General features: G+C 41.5%; 3 protein-coding genes across 6 annotated transcripts in view; 2 read left to right on the forward strand and 1 right to left on the reverse strand.

Annotated features, from left to right (window-relative positions):
- Nucleotides 1-13,432, forward strand: part of LOC124133247 — a 30,513-nt gene extending 17,081 nt beyond the window's left edge. Inside the window, exon 5 of one of the 2 annotated variants that reach the window (XM_046497574.2) lies at nucleotides 13,373-13,432. The gene's annotated coding sequence lies outside the window, so the exon portion shown is untranslated. Of the gene's footprint in view, nucleotides 1-13,368 lie in introns of both variants that reach the window. The other variant, XM_046497572.2, reaches the window with a different exon arrangement.
- Nucleotides 159-12,976, reverse strand: LOC124133246. Its single transcript, XM_046497569.2, has 8 exons — nucleotides 12,901-12,976; nucleotides 5,932-6,749; nucleotides 5,597-5,762; nucleotides 5,354-5,471; nucleotides 4,319-4,533; nucleotides 3,795-3,992; nucleotides 1,940-2,102; nucleotides 159-1,595 (listed from the first exon to the last, which is right to left on the reverse strand). Exons 2-8 carry the CDS (start codon nucleotides 6,738-6,740, stop codon nucleotides 1,375-1,377), a joined length of 1,890 nt encoding a protein of 629 aa, XP_046353525.2. The 5' UTR covers nucleotides 6,741-6,749; nucleotides 12,901-12,976; the 3' UTR covers nucleotides 159-1,374.
- Nucleotides 13,433-16,092: 2,660 nt separating the features above from the next.
- Nucleotides 16,093-22,209, forward strand: LOC125371612 (cyclic GMP-AMP synthase-like). 3 transcript variants are annotated; one of them, XM_048400542.1, is made up of 5 exons: nucleotides 16,095-16,274; nucleotides 17,156-18,638; nucleotides 18,790-19,030; nucleotides 19,205-19,432; nucleotides 20,912-22,209. In XM_048400542.1, exons 2-5 carry the CDS (start codon nucleotides 17,181-17,183, stop codon nucleotides 21,409-21,411), a joined length of 2,427 nt encoding a protein of 808 aa, XP_048256499.1. In that variant the 5' UTR covers nucleotides 16,095-16,274; nucleotides 17,156-17,180; the 3' UTR covers nucleotides 21,412-22,209. The 3 variants fall into 3 exon arrangements, with proteins under 3 accessions (XP_048256501.1, XP_048256499.1, XP_048256500.1); XM_048400543.1 differs by having other exon boundaries at nucleotides 16,095-16,270; XM_048400544.1 differs by having other exon boundaries at nucleotides 16,093-18,638; nucleotides 18,838-19,030.
- The last annotated feature ends 560 nt before the right edge of the window (nucleotides 22,210-22,769 follow it).

Genomic DNA, 22,769 nt, shown 5'->3' on the forward strand with positions numbered 1-22,769 from the left:
GTGTGTATGGCTGCTTGTACTAGTCCGGACTAATGCCGATTTATGGTGCTAGCACACTGAGATACCATGCCGCAGTTTAACATGAATACCCCACTCAGACACAGTATACTGACTCCGAGCCGACCAGTCCTTGTTTTAGTCCCTAAATGCTGAGCGCCAGACAGGGTAACAACAAGTATCATCTTTGAAAGTCTTTTCGTATGACGCAGCTGGGGACTGAACCCGGGACCTTCCGCTCTCCGGGCGGACTCTCTACCACTGGACCACGGAGGCGGTCACATAAAAAGTACCTACAATGACCCGGGTCTTTCCAACATTTAGACCCTAAACACGTTTAGCTGTTAAGCACAATCATAAACCTGTTTAGACCCTACACGCCTCAGAATTCTGGGAAAAGGGGTGCACTTAGATACGTGTTTAGGATCTAAACACAGTTTAACAATGTATGCAAACTAACATAATCAGCATCTCATAATACTTCAAGAACACAAAGTTCAGAAAGACAACTAAATCAAAGAACCTACAAAACCGAAACAATGTTCTTTATACCGCTTACCCAAGGGAAACACTACCTTCCAATTCCACGAATTGTGTATGAAGTAGGGATGCAATTCTGACCTCCTTAAGATCCTAAGGACCAATATAGATCACAAAGAAAATGTGATTTCACAAGTCTTCAAATCTACATTATGCCAGTGCTCTATTCTTGATCTTCAGATAAGGATAAGGATTAAAAGGAGTAAACAGTTGTGACACGCTGATTGGATCCTAATTAAAATAGTCTATTGCTTGATTAGATCTTCACAGGCAAAAGAGATGTAATACCCTTGATCTCTGCGAGATTTCTTTTAATGAAACTCTGGTGGTTTGGTTGGGAGGATTTAGACTTTGTCAAACAGAATTTGAATTTGCTGGCGGTCTGAGAGGGTTGATCTGCTCTCAGTTTTGACTGTTGAAGTGTCATGTTTTTTTTATGCATGTATCTTTTTAATCCTTATCCTTATCTGGCTTCATTACCCATGAACTTCATTGCATGTGTGCTATTTGTTATTCTTACTGTACATTGAAACGTCACTATATGCAATAAACCAGAAGTTGTTATCCATAAAGTTATGTGTCTTCTTACTTACTCGCCAACTTCTAGAATGCCAATCAAACAGTCAAATTGTATGGCCATTCGTGTCAATGTACATACGCGTTACTGGAACCGGCACGTCTCACACAACAGATATAATGGACTACATATTAGAACCTGTACAGTGGCTACATAATAGGTATACAATACGCATATAGAGAACTTGTACTTCATCATACAACAGGTACAATATACAAATTACTGAAACTTTACACAGGTCATATGGCAGGTAGAAGAAATTAGTTCATATGACCTATACATGGGTCATTCAAAAGCCATATACATGTGATAACTTGAATAAATAGGGACATAATCATTGAGAACAGTTGGACACTGGTTGAACCAGAAACTACAGAAGCTGCTGTTTCCACAATATGGAGTGGAGGTAAGGAGTGGTACACTTTGGAGTGGAACGGTGTCCCACGGGGAGGGCCTTTGCGCACATCTGAGAGTGTTCCATCTGCAAATTATGTCATCAAATATTAATACAAGTACATATTGGAAAATTGCATAGACTCTGATGGGTGCCAAAGAATAGAGGTACATATATGAAATGAATCTTGTTTTGGTTGTATCACCTGAAGAAGCTGTGACAACATTCTAAATGGCTGAAAATATCCACATAATAAATGGGGGAACTTGGTGGCTTTACATCAATTTGACATACTTTTCGTTTCAGCTCATGTATCATGTCAACCAACATATGCTGGATATACTTCTGATGCACACTACAGAACCATATACCCAAATGGTGCAAATCCATACATCTAACGAACAAAGGTATTCATTATAATGTTCACTAACCTTCTCTAGCTCTGATATAATCATGGAGAGTTCTTATTTGTTGCTGTCCTGTGTCAGTCGTCCTCCTTGGAAGCAGTGCCGTGAGTCTCTGGGAGGTTGGGGACATGCCAGGGATATATTCAAGCAGATGACATAAGTTCCATTTTCGTATGACTTCTAAAATCTGCAGAAAAGGTTAAAACAACACCATGATAGGCGATGATAATGCAGTAAATTTCAAAGATTGACATATACTTAGTCAAATTAAAAACTTCACATTTTTAAAAGTAATCCCATATATGATAAACAACGGACAAATGTATCAGAGTAGGTAATTTTTAATCATTAATGTCCAAAGAAGGATTTTAATTAACGGTGGTAACCATAATTTGTTCGAAGCACCTACGGTATTCGGTAATAACATCAACAGTTTAAATCATAAGTCCCAAGCACGAGAATCTGATGGCACACAAGTTCAGTAGCGTGTATGGCCATCATGTGCGTTGACAACTGCCACACAACGCCTCCGCATGGACCTTGTGATGCTTGTGAACACATGATTGGGAAGACGACGCCATTGTTGCTGCAAAATGGTGCCAAGATCTTGCAAATTCTATGGTTGGTTCTGGAGAGTGCGCAGATTTCTGCCAAGAGCATCCCAGAGGTGTTCGATGGGATTGAGGTCGGGAGACCTTGACGGCCAGTCCATGATGTTGACTCCCGCATTCTGAAGGAAATTCCTTGTCAAAATTGCTGTGTGGGGTCTGGCCTTGTCGTGTTGGAAGATCAAACCGGGTACATGTGCTGCCATAAAAGGCAGAAGTTCTGGTGCCAGTACCTGGTCGCGGTAAGCAGCAGCGTTGAGGTTGCCACGGATGACAAGAAGTCTGGAACGTGCATTGCCACAGAAAGCACCCCACACCATGACACTTCCGCCTCGAAATCTGTCAACTTCCTGTACACCACACTGGGCGTAACGTTCATGACGGCGCCTCCAAACCCTCGCCCTACCATCAGCAAATCGAAGATTAAATCGGGATTCATCACTGAAGACGACTTTATTCCAATTCCTCTGAGTCCATCGTAAGTGTCGCTGTGCCCACAATTGACGTTGACGTCTGTGTAATTGAGTCAGAATCGGCCCGCAGTATGGCCGTCGTGCTTGAAGGTGAGCAGTTCTCAGACGGTTTCGAACAGTTTGCGCACCCAGTCTACCCCTAAACAGTTAATTTCTGGTTGATGTAGCCGTTAAAAATCGGTTATGGAGTTGAAGTAAGACAATCTGACGATCCTCTGCACGTGACGTCACACGTGGTCGACCTGTCCGAGGGCGATCAGCGGTGGCACCCGTTTGCTGTAGACGCGTCTGTTAATCATAAACAGTCCGTCGACTACAACCCATCGTCCTTGCGACTTCAGCTATGGACGTTCCCGTCTGCAACATGCCGATGGCACGTTCACGTTGCACATGTGAAAGGCGTGGCATGACAAATGGCCGTAAAGTCTTTTGTTTTCTTGTGTTTTTTGTGTTTTTTGAATGACTGCTAACAAGAATAGCTGAAAACACGGGGGGGGGGGGGGGGGGGGGGGGGGTGCTGATCAGTGCTGATCGATTCACCTGCACAAAAACGGGTGTTATCTGAAGACAATACGTGGCCATTACTGTTTAAATACACAATAAGGGCCCACAATGATAACTGGTCAAAACGTTAAAATTTTAAGCTTGTGAAGTTTTTAATTTGGTTCAGGATATATACATACATTTTATCAAGCTATGCGTGTGATTAACAAATGATAACTACTGATTATTGCTGTCACATCCGTTGAAGTGTAATTATAACATTGTTTCAGTTGATGAACTTCGGTATATGCTCACCCCACAGTGTTGTAGTCCCTCTGTAAGCTGGTTCAACATTGGTTTGCTGCTGAACAGCACAAAGTGTTGGATACACCCTTTGACAAACTCAGCCCTAGTAGCCATTGTGACATGTGATGGGAGTGTGTCTATGGATGCCCTCCACTCACAGATCTTCAAGGCTTCGTGCAGTTCACCCTCGGTCTCAGCACTTTGCACCTGTCAGAAGAGCAATGTCTGGAGTCACTGAAAAATGCTGGTTACAGAACAGTTTTGATTTTAGCTGTAGTGTAAGAAAGTTTCAATTGACATGTTCAATCTAGTTCAGAGAATACCATATCTTACAAAGTTCACCTTAAGGAAAAGAATTTATGGATGTCAACTTACTCCTTCATCAGGTGGTCATTCAGTGGTCATCCACCTGATGAAGGAATAAGCACATACTTCGAAACGTTGTGTTCCTCACCATAAAGAAGTTGACATCCATACATTCTCTTCCTTATGTGTATGACTTCTAAATGCCTCTCTAAGACTTGAAAGTTCACCTTGCTTAAAGCATCTCTAATGTGTGGATATGGCACATGTTCTAGTGATGCACATGTGTTGACTCCTAGGATGGCATCTGCTACAGGTCGTGCGAAGATAGCAGCACCTTGTCCTCCCTGAGCTATGATGGTGGCGAGCATGACCCCCAGAACCCGGAAGTAGCCTTGGTCTAATAGTGATTGGCTTGGACGGATACATAGGCCATGTTCATTGCCTGGTAACATAATTGAAAATGATTTGTAACAGTGCATTATGAAAAGTGAGACTTATTTGTTTAATGATAAACTCTCAGGAAACAAAGGATCTGCTATTATTATTCAGTGATCTATGAAACTGAAATCAGTAAGTAAAATTATGGCATGGTTAAATGAAAAGTTTTACATACGAAAGTCTCTTCTAAGAGAACAAACATAAGGGCATGGTGTATAGCATCTTCCCGAGGCAAGAGTGTAAACTGGAAAAGTTTCCACCCTTGCCGAACCAGGCTGGAATTCCTCGCCTAGATCGTAGCGCCACCAGTGGCTATTAGGAGTTATGTCCCTTCTATGCCTCTCATATGGACCAATCAGATTCAACCTCTCGTATGACTTGTTTCAAACAAAATGGCGGCGCCCAGTCAAGACGATCTGGACGATAATCAAGAACTATATTGTGATAAGACGGTCGCTAAGAGCATCAAATCACGTGAACACCTTAATTAAAAACATGGAAAAAAATGGAAATATCAGTTGACAACGAGTTGCGCTGTACCTGCTTTGCAAATCCTAATCAAATGAAATCTGCATGACAGTTTAAGAAAAGGATTTCGATTTCGTTGCGTGAGTTTGATTAGGGTATGCATAGTCTGGTTAGTCCAGCCAATATCTAACTCCATAATACCAGCCTAGTTCGGGAAGGGTGGAAAGTGGACTATTATAGTCAGTTAATTCTCTTGGCTCGGGAAGATGGGTTTATAGCAGTTGATTGTGAATAAGATACATATATATCTTTCTGTTTTCTCGATTAACCCAAGTGACGATTGCTCCATTACTTACCATGTACCATTTTGCTGTCAGTGATGATGACATCCAATAACAGATTCAGATATTCCTTCCTTGAAGAATCGGCGTCAACAACAGCCTCCCGATGCCCCTTACCATCCTCAAACACCACCTACAAAACATAAATGGCGCCAATGCTGTAATAAATATGTCATTTAAAATAACATAAGTGTCTTCTGGTTTGGATTCCTGCTTTTAAAAAATTGTTCTTGCCTCTTAAACATAAATACTACTCACCATCAAACTATTTGCAGAGTTGGCAACTGCGACAGTGCAGAAGAAGTTAATGCTGCTGTCCCACACGTCCTGTCTATCGACCATGATGATTACAGAGGGATATCTCACACATCTCTCAACATGATCCTGAAGTGCTATGGCTTGTACCCTCTCAAAGGGGTCTTCTCTGATAACAGATCAGGATGTTGTTTTTAAAAAGATTGTTCAAGAGTCATATTTTTTTAGTAACTATTATACGTTTATATTTTACTTCTTGAATAATAGTGAAAGTGAGATATATCAAATCATTGTTTTGGAGATTGTACATCTATAACAGAAACCATGATCCTACATACGTATCATGTTGGGGATTATAGTGATGAGATTTTTTAAATCCGTTCCTTGAAGGCTCATCGTTGATTTCCATTGCTGAAGGCCTGGTGTAGCTTTGTTTTTCTAATAACTGTCCCTGAGGATCTTCACCAGACACGATCTCTTGGTCTAATGACTGGTTCTCAGGGGAATTTTCATCACTGTACTGGTTTTCTTGTGGCTCAAATTGATCCGTAACACTTGTATCAATAAGTCCCATGGGTGTTGCTTCGGGAAGAAAATCCATTCCAATGTATTCTTGGTCAGCTCCCTCTTCACTGAGACTCATCATGTGACTCTGTTGCTTTTGATATAAATAATTGCTTGTCTGACGATCAAACGAAGCATTTTGACTTCTAAGGTCGACAAGTGCCCGAGAATTCGTGTGTGCACACCTTTGCAGGTGCTGTGGTGGAGTTAGAACTAGTCTCTTCAACCGTGTATCAAATTTAACGGAAAATGAGCTGATGATACTTAGGTCATGACGATGTTTCGCTGATCTGGTGGAGGTTATCACATGTCTTGAATGACAAGCGTGATCACCGGGACTCATACCAGCATCGCTACAGCTGGAACAAATCGTCTTCATTGCTTTTGGTCGGTAGGTGGTCTGCCTCAACCCAAGCCTGCATTTGACCAGGTCTTTGAAGCTTGCACCACAGTGGGGACATGGTTTCATGGCGACAACGACTGTACAGTCCCAGCCTCCTCTCCGGGAGAAGACCTTTGAGGTGTTACTTCTCCTCCTGAAGACAGGTACCCCTGAACGACACCAAGTACAGCTTATACGCATCGTGTAAACCTATGACAGAAATAGCATTTCATTTGTATTGGTAGAATGAGGACTAACCCTAAATTCTCTGTCAATCTCTTCATATAACGTATAGCCTTTTATGATGTATGGCTATTGTTAGCAATGAGACAAACCAACCCGGTAAATTTAGTATCTTGGTCTGATAAATATGCAAATGAGCTCGCTTAGCAGGAACTACTTTCAAGATCAATACATCGCTGCAATGGCCTCCTCCTGTGTAAAGTATTGACTAACGTCCTGATGTTTAGATAGGGTTTTCGCAATGTGTTGCTGTGTTTCTGCAGACATGGATGCAATTAATTTGGCACCATATGATAAACTTGGAGGTTCTTTCAGACATTGTATTTATACACCTTTTTCAGAAGCTTCACATATCCTTACTTCGATATATTCTCTTCCTTGCTGTTTAACATTGTACTTTTATGATAATGGTGAACCTGTCTCAACTCCTGTGGGACGGAACGTTTAGTCTGGTTTAGACAGAGGTCTGGATCAGTGAGGTATGGCTGGGGATAAAGTAACAGGAAATAAAGAATGGTTGAAAGATATTATCGTAGCAAATTCAGAATTACATTTGAAGGTTTTATTATTTCTGTCAGCTCTTCAATTTGTTCATTCATTTCTCAGAACAAGAAGTAAAAATGTTCATTTCTTCAGAATGTCTTGTGAACGATTTATTTTAGTGTTTGCTAAAACTGGGAACAGGTTATTTTTCCAGCATTTTAGGGAACAGACTATTTTGGTGTGTTTGTGTGTGTGTTACTTTGTAAGTGTGTGGTGTGGTGTGGTGTGGTGTGGTGTGGCGTGGTGTGGTGTGGTGTGGTGTGGTGTGGTGTGGTGTGGTGTGGTGTGTGTTCTTGTACTAGTCCGGACTAATGCCGATTTATAGTGCTAGCTCACTGAGATACCATACCGCAGTTTAACATAAATACTCAATTCAATTCAATTCAATTCGGTTTATTTTCGTAAGTGTAGGCCATCGGCCCATAGTTACATTTGTATTACAATGGACGTGATGTACACAGCTGTTATTGTTGTGGCAATAATGTACTACGAAGTGACATCGCTTGATAGATATAGATAGCTAGACGTTCAATTAATTTACAATCAGTTGTAGACATAATGATATTAAATTTTTGTATGGTCGGATATTCATAAAATGTCTGTGGTAAGTGATCCATGCGTATCTTGTTATAACCGGGGCAAACTAACAAAAAATGAAACTCGTCCTCCACATACCCAGCATTACAAACACAACATAGTCTTCTGTTACGTGGGATATCAGCATATCTCCCAGTTTCAACACACAGCTGATGCAAAAAACATCTAAATCGAGCTAGCGCCACTCTCAGTTTACTGACGGTCATACAGCTAAGATACAACTCTGTACCAAACGATACCTTGAATAGAGAATACGAGAAAGATTTACTACCCTTTACCAGAAGACTATGCCAATCCTGTTCATAACTACATTTCAGACGCGACATAAATTCTGTCAAAAACGAATGAGGATGACTAAAACACTGGTTTTCCCATACAGAGCCAAAACCCAAACGGAACAATAAAAATTTACATTTTGATACCCAATTAATTTTACCATTACTTTCTGCCTGAAGCATCATATTATAACATTTCTTTGGAAAGCGACAATCGCACATACTCAATAACCTTATCCAATAACCAATAACTCTTTTGTATGCATTAATATATAATGGATACCGCCCACATTCACCTCGAACCATGTTGTTGGGTGTTGACGATTTGACACCTAGAAAGCGCTTGCATGCCAATGTATGTATAGTTTCCATTTCATCATTCTGGTGTAGACCCCAGACTTCGGAACCATAGAGCAAAATTGGGACTATTTTCATATCAAATATTTTAAAATATAAGTCATATCGAAGAGGATGTATTTTTATCAATGACTTTAAAATTCCAAACATTGCTTTTTTCCCCTGTAGACCAGCATTAGAAAAATGACTTGACCAGGACAGACTTCTCGTAAAAGTAACGCCCAAATATTTACAGGAGGACACACACTCCAACTTTAGACCTTTATAGTACCAAATCTCTTTTCTTGACAACACTCCGCCTTTCTTAAAAACAACCACCTTGGTTTTATCCAAATTGACATCTAGATCATAATCATTACAATATTTTTCTAGAACATCAATACGCTTCTGAAGTCCACCTATAGTATCTGCGATTAAAATAATATCGTCTGCAAATAATAACAGGAATATCTCTGTAATATCAGGATGAAGTTGTATTCCTGGTCCAGAATTCTGTTCAACTTCAGCAGCTAGTTCGTTAATAAACATCGAGAATAAAAGGGGGCTTAACACACAACCCTGACGTACTCCTCTTGGACACTGAAACATTTCAGAAAATGTATGTTTAAATTTAACACTGGCCTTAACAGCTGTATAAATAGACCGTATAGCTTTTATCATTTTGCCAGCGACACCTTTATTAGCTAGCACTGACCATAATTTCATCCGGTTTACACTGTCGAAGGCTTTTGCAAAATCGACAAACAAACCACATACCCTACCCTTACGCTTACTAATATATCTCTGGATAATACACTGTAATATAAAGATATTATCTATGGTGGAGTAATCATGACGAAAACCAGCCTGGGACTCTGCAATTTTACCATAGACCTCACACCAAGACGTGACCCTTCTGTTCAAAATAGAAACATACAACTTACTCAGTGCACTAAGGACTGATATACCCCTATAGTTGGATGGGGAATGGATGTCTCCTCGCTTATGTATCGGAACAATAATTCCCAAAGACTAAGATTCAGGAAAGTATGCATTATCAAACAAATTATTAAACAACACTGTAAGATACGGGACAAAAATATCATTCGCATATTTAAAAAATTCTGAAATGAGGTGGTCATTTCCTCCGGATTTATCAATTTTCAAAGAGTTGATAGCACAAAGCACCTCCTCTTGTGAAATGGGGGAGTCCAGAATATAGCAACTCATATCATCATGACGTGTCGGTGTTAACCATATCTTCAGCTCTCGGATTGTCAAACACATCTTTAAAATGATCGACCCATTGTTCTAGTGATATGTTAGGTACACGAGTTGCCGTACTCTTATGGTAGACCAGAAACATTTACTATTTGGAAGACTAGATAAAACCTTATTACGCATATATTCATTATAACTTTTCTTTTTATCACGTAATAAACTTGTATAAGTATTTCTTGATTTTAAATAACTAACTAAGGTGCTATCACTTTTAAGATGCCTATATATTCTGAGACACCTCTCTCTCTCCCACCTGTAGTACCGACACACGCTATCAAACCAGGGTTGTGTGTGACTGTCGCGAGACTTACAAGTCCTTTTCATGCACTGAGCAGCTGTACAAATGGCGTCCGTGAATGAGTTAATAGCACCATCTATATTATCTGGTAGTAACAGAGTACATTGTTCAAAACAATCAGCCACATGTGGCAGTACAAGATTATCCCTGAACTGTTGTAGTTTCGCCATGTCCCACACATAGTGGTAGTTTTCACGAGGCGCACGTGCGGCCCCTGCTGTCACAACGGGAATCTCCAGGTCACGTTCTTGAAATGAACAAGATAGTGGAAGGTGTGATGATTCTGCCCTGGACACAATATCAAATGTATAACAGAGGAAGAATAGACTGTTGGATACAATAATGTAGTCTATTACACTGGAGCCTGAGTGACCGATGTAAGTATAATCACCTATACCTAAATCCGTACCACAGCGACCATTTAGAATAGACATATCGAGAGCGGCACACATATTGACAAGATGTTTTCCGGCATTGTTTATAATGTTATCACATGACGCTCTATCTATGTTGATACTATCGGACATAACTGACATATTCTCGTCACCTAAAACCTCGGCGATATCATCATCAATATGATCAGACAGTGTCCCAGTCCGGGCGTTGAAATCCCCGCCTATGAGGATGTGTATATCTCTGTTTAGTGACCCAATAACTTCTATAAGTGAGTTGAAGAATAAAGTCAAACCACACTTAGTTTGTCTGTTATTAAACCAACTTGATCCTGGTGGGTTGACATATACACAGCAAATAAGAATGTCTTTCTCAAGATTAAATGCACTTTTATCGAAAAGTAAAAATATAGCATTATCTGCAATTCTGGACAATTTCACATAGACACTGATGGATTTTTTCACAATCACGGTTAAACCTCCCTAGAATCGTCCTCTGTCTGCTGTTTTAATTGCATTTAGGCTGTAGGCTGTAAAGTTGTGGAATATCTGGTCATAAGGAAAGTCAATTGTCCATGTCTCTATTAATCCAACAAGATCTGCATTAGATAAAAAGTTTATAAAGTTTACGTCGGAAACTTTATTTACTAAACCAGATATATTCCAGAAGAGAAGCTTAGTAGATAATACTTGTTTTGGACATCGACGAGAATTTGCTTGGACTGGACCACACCCCTATTTGCCAGCACTGGCCGTGTTATGACCACCTTGCTCAGCATCATCAGATCTCTCACCACTGTATGCAGCATATGCTGTGTCTTGGTTGGAGTCAGTAACAATAAGTACGCCATTCTTGAAGTATCCTCGTTTGTTTTGTACACGTAGTTCTTGTAGCTTATTCCGCTGTCTCTGTGTGAGATCGCTGGCGATTCCATACCCTGAACTTTTGATGTCACTACGTCGACTAAGGGAACATATTTTCCAGTCGATAGTGAGGAATTTGATAATAATTGGCCTTGGCCGCTTTGAATGTGAAGAACGATGCCCAAGTCTGTGAGCTTCGGCAATGTCATGTGGACGTATCTCAACGATGTCATCTGTTGTATTACCTGAGTTTAGAATGTCACAAACAACATCTTTACAACCAGTTTTGTTTTCGTCACTGTTTTCCGAAACTCCAAATAACAAAACATTGTTCTTTCTGCTATAGTGTTCTAGTCTTTCTACTTCGTTCTGTAGCTGTATAACTGTAGCTGTGGGTTCTGCAGGTGTACTGTGAGTCTGCTCTATTTGGTCCAAACGTTCGTTTACTGCCTCAATATCTAAACGTACTATAGCCTGTTCACCCTTTAGGTCTTCCATATTTCGCTTAATATCTTCCACGGTAGCACTGAGTTTGCGAGTTTGGGTTTTAATGTCCCTAATATCACGTGCAAGCTCACTTTTCATTGAACGAAGTTCCTGTATAATCTCTGATTTTGACGCAGTAAGTTCAGAACTGTCAAAACCTTTACCATTAGGTCCAGGATTTGTTTCCACGTCCCCCGAAAGTAGAATATTATCCCAGCAGGTACTGATGATACAGCTCGCGTTGTACATACATGTCAGTAACACCCATGTAGCAAGGACCCGATAGCCCACATCAACATACGGCGACCAATTCGAGTAAGGGGAGTAGGGCTCAAGATGGCCGATTTGACGAGTCCCTCGTGGTTGAGAGAAATTACCAATTCTCGCCCTCCAGAGTTCCAAACAGATGCCCATTCTACAGCTGAACTGTTCAGCAACTTTGTGGAAACCAATTTGTATTGTTTGTTGTATACTATAATACTCAGACACAATAGACTCCGAGCCGTGTGTGTGTGTGTGTGTGTGTGTGTCGGCGCGTGCGTGCGTGTGTGTGTGTGTGTGTCTCATTGGTAATGGATTTGATTTACGTCAGGCTCTTTTTGATAGGTGGGTGAGTGGGCGCGAGCATGGTTTTACGCGGCAATATCACGACTGTTACACCAAAAGTAGGATTTACACATCGTACCTATGTGTGGAATGGAACCCAGGCCTTCAGGGTGACGAACGAGGCGACTAATGGTATTGGGTGGTCAGGCTCGCTGACATGGTTGAAACATGTCGTCGTATCCCAGGTGCGTGGATTGATGCTCATGATGTCAATCACTGGATTGGCTGGGCCATACTCCATTATTTATAGACCGCCGTCATATAGCTGGAATATTGCTTAGTACGGCGTTAAACAAACAAACAAACAAACAAACAAACATAATTCACATTCCCCACCAGTCACTGATTAACATAATTATGAGATGATAGTGCTATTATGATTATTGTGTCAACACTGTAGGCACTGTTCGTGGAAATTTTCAAACATGTATGAAACATACCTGGAATATTCTGTCGATGAGTATCGCTGCCACACCTAGTCAAAACGAAAGTGAAAGTAGCTTTAATAACGATCAATAGTTACCTCACACGTGGGTTTGCCAGCCACTACATGAATAGCGGGTTGATACCAGAGGACAATTAAGTTTTCCGCATGCTTCAATATGACAGTGTCTGTCTGAACCTTTCCTCATATTTTGCTTGGCTTATAAATTGAATTGCTTAAATTGCTTCTCAGATTTTTGAAATATATTTTTAGTACGGTATTTAATTAATTCTATTCATCTGTAACTGGGAATATTGTTGGTGAATTGCATTTATTCAGTCACCGTTTTAATTCTTTAGTAGGTGTCCAGCATGTACAGCGAACAATTAAATTTGATTTGGCTGTTAGTTCTGAGGCAATTTATTTCTCAGATAGAAATGACTTAAGGTGGATGTTCACTGTATGGACACCATCTTCTAGGTTTATGAGTGAGTGAGTGAGTATGGTTTTACGCCGCTTTTAGCAATATTCCAGCAATATCACGGCGGGGGACACCAGAAATGGGCTTCACACATTGTACCCATGTCGGGAATCGAACCCGGGTCTTCGGCGTGACGAGCGAACGCTTTAACCACTAGGCTACCCGACCGCCCCTTTAGGTTTATGTCTCCATAATTGTAACAAAAATTGAAGTCAGTTCTTAAATAGCTGTACTATATGTAATTTTAAGAAAACTAAATTCGTATTTCCTTTGACAACTGACAAAGATCCTTTCAAGTAGGAAAGTACTGACACCCAGGTACACATACAAAACACTTTCTGTCACACTTTTTCAAGGTCTGTGTTCTGACATGATCAAAAACGTAAGTTTGGCCAAAATGAGTTAAACGTTTTGGCTAGTGATACAGGGCGTAGAAGGCTTCGAATCGCCCTCGTCCCGTTCGTATATCGGTACATCCAGCCTTCTAGAAACTGCTACCTCGCGGATCCAATGAACAATCAAGTGACCCCGGAAGTGTATCTACAACGATTCCCACTATATCATGAGCATGTGTTTATGCATGTCACTATCCAATAGTTATGGTACCAGGACTGGTGTTCGCAAAAAGGTTAGTGCATCCTGCCCCACCGGTGATACCCAGCACAAACACATGCAAAGGCAAGTCAATTGTTCTTATATTTTTTTATATCACTATTTTTTACCTCTTTCATACAATGTTTGGCCCTCACTCTACGTAGGTCCATACTGCAATGAACTCACACAGAGTGAAAGTGAATAAAGTAGTTCCTCAAAAAGAGAGGTGACGTGAGCGTATGTATGCTCAACTTGCTCTACAGGAACATCTGTCGAAGTTTGTTTAAAACAAATTTATTCAAATAATATCCACATTGGATGAGAAAGATGTGTTAACAACTACCTCAGTAAGTCATTCACAATGACAGCGCGTCGAAATATTAGTACATCAACTACAAGACGTCAAAAATGGCCGACACGATAAACGTGACGGGAGAGATTTCTGTTGTTCATGAACCTGTGGTGGTTACATATGTTGGTCATCACTGATCAAACGGCCTACCATTGAAAGGTGATTATAAAGATGTGACACAAAGGTAAATTCATAGATTTAGTCCAGACAGGGATCGAGTCGATACTACGATAGTTTGATATGTGCATTTCTTCGTTTTGTTGATATGTTTTGTATGATATTCGCGGACAACCATGCTGTCAAACTCTCTGACGTTTCTCAGTGTATGCTAAAACGCTTAGTTGAAGAATTACATGGTCTAAATGATCAGAAACAACGTTTCTGTGTGTATTCGTGCTAGGGAATTCCCGGGATTTCCCCTGGAATGTGTCAGTAGTCAGTCAGTGTTTACGTCATTTCAAGAATACGGTCTTGTGAGAAACATAAGTCAAATTTGCGGTCATGTGACCGACCTCTCGTCCAAATGGAAAAGCCATATATAGTGTAAACATTTCATTAACAAATTCAAATTTTGTATATAATTTTCGCCATAAGTGAAATAATTTTGAAAAACCCAGGTTCCCCTCACTACCGCATCAACATGAAGATAAGGCCGTCACTGTAACTGCATCAACATGAAGATAAGGCCGTCACTGTAACTGCATTAACAACAGTTTTGGATTTGGCTACCTCCTTCATTTAAACTTTGTTTGCAATGCTCGATTGTAACTATGGATATGTATTGACACTGTCTATTTTGCAGCTTATAATAGCTGATTGTACAGCATATATGTCTGACTGAATGAAACTGCATTAGAAAGGTGAAAGCGTTATATAATACGTCGCTGTAGATGTTCTTGGATGGACTGAACTGTTAAAAGCGAAAGTGTCCCTAGACTACTCACTAAAGTAAATAGACTGATCAACAATGTTCAGCCGGGTACCTCAGAAAACATCATAAGAAGGCTTTGTATACATTATAAGACGGCTTGTATTGACACTGGTCATTTTGCAGCTCATACTATGATACTGAATGTACACCATTCTCGTACAAGCCTTAATGTTCCTTGCCTGGTGTGTATCTCACCATTAGTGAGTATGGTTTTACGCCGTTTTTAGCAATATTCCAGCAATATCACGGCGGGGGACACCAGATATGGGCTTCACACATTGTACCCATGTCGGGAATCGAACCCGGGTCTTCGGCGTGACGAGCGAACGCTTTAACCACTAGGCTACCCGACCGCCCGTGTATCTCACTGACTCCTATCACAGTGTATCTCGCTTTGTTGATGATATCATACCATGCGTTCTGAGAGAAATACAATAATATGTGTAGGACGTTAAGCTTGAATGTTGTTTTATGCCATAGTCATCACACCTGTCAATAATTGGGCCTTGGCAAGGCAAAGCAGTGACTGGAAAAGTGAACAACTCTCCACGTAATCGGATGGATAAATGGATGGATGGATATGGAATATTTATCAAGTTGCACTAATATTTTCAGTATCAGAATCCCGAATTATACAACGTCTCATTCCATATCAGCACAATGATCACGATTGAATGAAAAGTAGTAACGGCTGAGTCATTTATAGAAAAACTGCAATTCATAAGAACGTTAGAGAACATTTAATACCCTCTCTCCGGCTTCCATAATGGGTAAAATATGTCTGTATTGACAGTGTCTGTTTGGCAGCTCGTAATAACGTACAGCATTCCTCTGGCAATACGTTACTGCATAAGAGAGGTGATGGTGTTATATAGCACGTAGCCGTGGAGGTTTAACAAGCAACAAAGGCGACACCTTGGATGAATTCAAGCGTTGAAAGCGAAAGAAGCCCTGACTGACGAATGTTCAGCTGGGTCAGTGATATACAACCATAAGAAGACATTACACAGTACACCTGAACGATCTGAGTGAGTGAGTATGGTTTTACGTCGCTTTTTTAAGACACAATGGATGAAGTAAATTGATTTTCATTTATCCTCTCTGTGTGGGTGATGAACAGGGGAATTTCCACGAAATATTGATTGACTGCTGTTGGCGGAACCTTTAAACGTGTTTGTACCTGGAAATATAAGGTGAAAAAATGCTGGTATTTCAGGTGAGCGTTGTATGTTTGTTTGTTATTGTACACATTAATCAGCAACATAGTAATTGGGTTGAATTCTGAATTGTCTGAAGTTATATTGCTGAAATGATTCCTTCTTTTAACTGACCCGATCGTTATATTCTTGTCAACAGATCATGTTAGTCTCCTTTAGCGACAATCAATAGGGTGCTTGGGATGTATACTTACCTGGAGCAAAGTTTTAACATTAGTTGGACGCACTTTATATTTAATAGTATGTCAGCCATATCACAGTGCCCGGTCACCCTTGTCTTCTCGTATGACAAGTAATAGTGTGCAGGGAACCTAATGAACCTGAGATCATAGATTGGTTAAACTTGCGATTTGAGTTTTGTAGGAATACATGTTAGGTATTACCCAAACCTATTTTTAGTGGCAGGTGACTGGCTTTATCTGTATGCTATTTCATAGAAGCGGAAATTGTGCTCCACTCAATTGTGCGGGTCGGTTGTGCAAGTGAGTCGGGGTTTCCGCTTGGGTTGGCAGTGTCAGGGCGAGGTAATTTAGCCAAGAGTTTTAAACTTTAACTATCAGATATGTTGTGATAAGCAGCAGACATCAACATCCAATCATCTGTATGCTACTTACTATCTATTACCTGGTGTTATCATTTAGCTGTCAAGTTATAATGAGCCATTCAATGTTTATAAACTGTGATATTATTTATCAGTACACCACGGGGAGTTCTGGCCAACATGAGTGAGGTCTGCCCCCACTGCGGGGAGGGCTTTCAACGCCTTGCGTCTCACGAGTGGAGGTGCAAGGAGAAGGGAACAGCCGTCCCTGCTTCCTCCCGCCCCCAGTCTCGTTCATCTGGGAGGTCCAGTACAAAATCAGCCTCAGCAAGGAATAGTGCTGGGCGATATACCACACCATCAGCCTCAGTAGGGAAGAGTGCTGAGAGATCTACCACACCATCAGTCTCAGTAGGGAAGAGTGCTGAGCGATCTACCACACCATCAGCCTCAGTGGGGAATAGTGCTGAGAGATCTACCACACCATCAGTCTCAGTAGGGAAGAGTGCTGAGCGATCTACCACACCATCAGCCTCAGTGGGGAATAGTGCTGGGCGATATACTACACCATCAGCCTCAGTGGGGAAGAGTGCTAAGAGATCTACCAACTCATCAGCCTCAGCAGGGAAGAATGCTGAGAGATCTACCACCTCATCAGCCTCAGCGGGGAAGAGTGCTGAGAGATCTACCACCTCATCAGCCTCAGCAGGGAAGAGTGCTGGGCGATCAACCACATCATCAGCCTCAGCAGGGAAGAGTGCTGGGGGATCTACCACACCATCAGCCTCAGCGGGGAAGAGTGCTGAGAGATCTACCACGCCATCAGCCTCAGCGGGGAAAAGTGCTGGGCGATCAACCACATCATCAGCCTCAGCGGGGAAGAGTGCTGGGGGATCTACCACACCATCAGCCTCAGCGGGGAAGAGTGCTGAGAGATCTACCACCTCATCAGCCTCAGCGGGGAAGAGTGCTGAGAGATCAACCACCTCATCAGCCTCAGCAGGGAAGAGTGCTGGGGGATCTACCACACCATCAACTTCAGCAGGTAACGGTGCTTGGCGATCTACCACGCCATCAGCCTCAGCGGGGAACATCGCTGGGCGATCTACCACACCATCAGCCTCAGCGGGGAACAGTGTTGGGCAATCTACCACACCATCAGCCTCAGCAGGTAAAGGTGCAGGTGCTGGGCCATCTACCACGCCATCAGCCTCAGCTGGGGGGAATAGTGCTGGGCGAACTACCACATCATCAGCCTCAGCGGGTAACACTGCAGGTGCAAGGAATGGCTACGTTTGTTCCAGAGATGCAGAAACAGAACAAACACAGATATGGGAAACTACTATTCAAACAACGCGCCCAAAGGACATACCACAAAAGGACATCCTGGACACGTTGGAGATGGATGCATTGGTCAAAGAGATGGTAGAGAGAAACATCATTTGGAACTCTGACGATCCAAAAAAGGACATCAAAAGGTTTTTTGAAAATGAAGTTAAGATGGAGCAGAGGGACATCCAGCCGGCGTTAGTGCACTTTAAGTGGTTGAGGGAAAAGATTGTTGGACGATTAAACAGTGAGATGAACTTTGGGACATGGAAGGTTTGCAATGCAGGGTCGCATTTCGATGGAACTAAGGTAAGAATATGATCATTGCAATATAAGGTTTTGTTTCCTAAAGTTATTACAAATCTTGTTTGTCATACATTTGGGAATTCTAATATTTTTAACACGTGACGTAAGAACACTGACATAAAAAAATAGATTTATGAGTCACATCCTTCTCCAGGTGGCTCGACCAAATGAAATGGACTGCACAATGTTCCCAATTCTTCAGACCAAACTTGAGGCTGTGTTTGATGACACCTGCGAAGCTGGAACCTGCAAGGTGAAGGTCGTCGGTGTCGTGGATGACCACGAAAAGGATCTCGAGCTATTCCTTGATGGAGGCTATGTTAACTTTAAAAAGTTCAGGAAATACGTCTTTGAGAAACTTGAACGTGTTCTTGAGACTGATAGAAAGTTAAAGGGTTCGTTGATTTATGTTACATCTTCAAGTTCATAAATGTCTGTCAGTATGATGGACGGTTGTATAAATCTATTGTTTACGAGACGCAACATCAATTTATAAACTTGACACATTTGAGGCTGAGATCTCACTACAAGCAGGAAACACATATCACTACAGACACGTTTTGTTACAGATGCTCGCAAGTTCAAAGATTCACAGTCTTTTGCAGTCAGGTATGAGGGTATTGCATCTGAGGAAGGGATGAAAAGTATTGACATTGACTTTGTGCCATCCTTAAACATTAAACCCTGGCCTAGAAAGAACGTTTCCCGGGACATTGAAGACATCCTCCCGGACAAAGCTAAAGCTGCATCCATTAAGGAAAACGGATTCAATGTAACACCGAAGCAACAGAATCAAGGTAAGTATTTATGTGCTGAAACATATTTATGCTTCACTAAACGTTCAAGGGAGGCGACTGTCTTTCCGTCGAGAGAAAGTACACTTTTTCAGGTGCGTCATTATGTGCTGACGTCATGACGCTGTTCAAATTAGCTCCCCATGATCTAACGTATCATTGGAAAATCGTTCTTTCATTACTGTCAAGCAAGGTAGTGCATTGTGAAATAGTTCAAACGTGTCGAATTACTGGACATTATTCCCAAGGAAGAAATATAGCAAGATGATATGAGCTATCTCTTACGCCACAGGGTTATTCCATGCCACAGCAGCCACAAAGTTGCCCAAGGCGGGTGTTGGTGACATTGGAATGTTATGACTGTGTCTGAACATAGGCATGACAGGTTATTGAAGAGCTTCATGACACCATGTAAACCTGTTGCTCAGCGTAGGGCATTTAGCCAAAATACTGCAGTCAAACAAAACGACCGCTGTTACTCTACCTCTGCCTCTGCCTTGTTCGTCCCATGGCGATATCATGCCCATATCACGCCCCTCGCCTTCGATTCACGTCGGTTGCGATATCATTAGTGAGTGAGTGAGTATGGGTTTACGCCGCTTTTAGCAATATTCCAGCAATATCACAGCGAGGGACACCAGAAATGGGCTTCACACATTGTACCCATGTCGGGAATCGAACCCGGGTCTTTGGCATGAAGAGCGAACGCCTTAACCACTAGGCTACCCGACCGCCCGCGATATCATTAAGTGTAACCAACTCGGTAAGCACATTGTTTCATGACCTGCAGTTGCATGATTTGATTTAACTGTGTCCAATAAATATAACAACTTATTTATTATTGATAATCATATATTAACGGATAATAACTTATAAATTATAGTGGTGTTTTTATCATGTTTAAAATGTATACTTTTTCTCTTAACAATAGACTACAGGCAATTAGGTGAAACAGAACCGGCAATTAGCCCTGTTCATGGATTTTCAATTTATGGTCCCGTGTATTGCGGATTTGATATTAAACCCATCTCCAATAAACATAAGATTATTCAGCATCTAAGAAAACTGAAAAGGTTGGCTGTGCCCATGTATAGTCCTCCTGCTTTAAGTTGATGGTTCAGGGCAAAACTATACTTTATTACACTGCGCAAACATTATTCCCTTTCTTTCTAATAGGAACCCTCCTACGGATAAAAGCCATTACTGAATGCCTGAAACTATAGTTTGCGAGGCAGAGTTGCGTCCCTTAGGCGTGCCCTAAACCAATGATCGAAGATTCGAATAACAGATTCGCCCTGGTAGTGTTTCTAGATCAGCGCCATAACTGGGCTCATGGGTCCTGCTTATTTTGGGCTTTCTTCTGCATCATGTTCACTTACTTAGACAGATATTAGGAATTGTTCATGGTCAACTGTTGAACTGTTTGTTTGGAACAGCAAATGTACATATCCGATGAATTCCTTGAAACATTTTTTTTAAAAGGAAAATATCCAGACCTCCAGTGGCAAGTTTCCTTTTCCTATGCAGAGAAGGCCATCACCAAACATGCTGACAAGATTTCTTGGAAACCGTCACTTAGAACATTGAAAAGAGTCTTGGAAATTGCAAACGGCAACAGTGATTGTTGTGCCAAGGGCAAGAGTCCAGAACTCGTGCAGATCCAGGAAGCAGTGAGATATGTCAAGGAGCATAATCCTAAACTGCGTTCCTCCCGACTGACGACATACCACATCAGAACACTTATGTGGTGGCAGCTGTATGATCTTACAGCAGGGGAGCACGTTTGGAGGCAGGAAACAATGGCTGCAAGATTTCAGGACTGTCTCCGGAAGTTCCAGAAAATGATGACAGGGGAGATAGTGGTGCCACACTTCTTCCTACCCCAGATCAAGAACATCTTACCGAGGATGCACAAGGAGGAGAGGGCATTTCTCTATGTCATAGCAAAGGCAACTGAGGTTGTGTTCACCAAAAAACAATGACGCTCAAACTTGACATTTCAAATCATTGGTAGGCCAAGGATATTTATTTGTCAATTCAACTTCAGAGTGAGTGAGTGGGGATGAGGGGTTGGCAGACGAGGAAATGGAATGGCATGGCATTGATATGTATGTGTTGTTGTTATATACCATCTCCCTGTATATCATGTGAGCGTTAATATTGATACGCAACTTGTGTGATCACTGGGAAAGTAGGAATAATACAGAGGGAGAAAATCAGCGAGAACAGTTGGACACTGGTTACACCAGAAACTACAAAAGCTGCTGTTTCCACAAAATGGAGTGAAGAACAGTGAATTCTGTGTTGTTATCAGTCCAGATCATGCATGTATTTCGACTCGTCCTTTGGTATGAAACAGCCAGGGAAACGAACCATTACCCTTAGGCAGTGTAGGACGACTGATGCCAAAGGACAATGGCCAAATTGCAACACATGAAGCATGGATTGGAATGATCTCAATGTCGTGGCTGGCGCCTGGCGACAGGCGTTTTGTGTGTGGAAATGAGACACTCTCAGGCTCCTGTCGGCCAACAGGGGAGATAACTAGTGGATATTAAACCAACTTCAGACAGGGTGGACAGGGATGCATAACTAGAAGACCTTGCTGGACACTAAAACATTCAGGTAATCCTGGGAATGATATTACAAATCCCTGTCTCAAAGATTAGCCATAACCCTAAATACAATCAAGGAAGGACATTCTTTTGTTTGCAGACAGTATTTAAGGCAAGTGGAAATAGTGTAGCAGTGACGTTTTCACGTTATATTTTGTTATACAAATTTTTTTTGTTCGTGTTATACAGTTTTGTTGGCAACAGTATTATTCGTGGTATTCTCTTTGCCTGATCTTTGTCTGGCCCAGGTTAATGAATATGTATAGCACGTGAATTTCATGTTAGTGAGAATCTTAGTTATAATAAAGAGTATTTTGATTGGCTGATGTGATCGTCTGGTCCAATAAAATTGTACCTCGTGGTTTCGTATGGCTGGTTAAGTGAAATTGTACCTCGTGGTTTCGTACGGCTGGTTCAATGAAATTGCATTTTGAGAGGTACACATGTGCAGTCTTACAGAGACGAAGAGTTGCTTTGTCTTATAGACGGGGTATTAAAAACCCTTCACGTCTCGTAAAAATAAACGGATTCACGACCTCATAGCAAGTCGTGTTTTGCTCGGCGCTATCCAACTGTTACATTAATACCATGTGGATTCTCAAAAACCTGAAGCATTTGCTTGAAGGTTTGCAATCTCAGTACAGAATCAGATTCATTTCTGTCAAAACATTTGAGTTTTCAACTTTGTACACACCATCCCCCATGACAAACCTAAGAAAAAGCTT

Source organism: Haliotis rufescens, unplaced genomic scaffold, assembly GCF_023055435.1.
Source record: "Haliotis rufescens isolate VD_foot unplaced genomic scaffold, xgHalRufe1.0.p SCAF_2, whole genome shotgun sequence".
NCBI classification, from domain to species: Eukaryota; Metazoa; Mollusca; class Gastropoda; order Lepetellida; family Haliotidae; genus Haliotis; species Haliotis rufescens.

Bases quoted from the DNA above. Each gene is read 5' to 3' on its own strand.
- LOC125371612 (XM_048400542.1), top strand. From the start codon at position 17,181: ATGAGTGAGGTCTGCCCCCACTGCGGGGAGGGCTTTCAACGCCTTGCG. The intron at 18,639-18,789 runs GTAAGAATATGA...ATCCTTCTCCAG, and splicing joins CGCATTTCGATGGAACTAAG to GTGGCTCGACCAAATGAAAT. The intron at 19,433-20,911 runs GTAAGTATTTAT...TTTTTTTAAAAG, and splicing joins ACCGAAGCAACAGAATCAAG to GAAAATATCCAGACCTCCAG.
- LOC124133246 (XM_046497569.2), bottom strand. From the start codon at position 6,740: ATGCGTATAAGCTGTACTTGGTGTCGTTCAGGGGTACCTGTCTTCAGG. The intron at 5,472-5,596 runs GTGAGTAGTATT...TATGTTTTGTAG, and splicing joins ACTCTGCAAATAGTTTGATG to GTGGTGTTTGAGGATGGTAA. The intron at 3,993-4,318 runs GTGAACTTTCAA...CTCTTCTGACAG, and splicing joins TTAGAGATGCTTTAAGCAAG to GTGCAAAGTGCTGAGACCGA.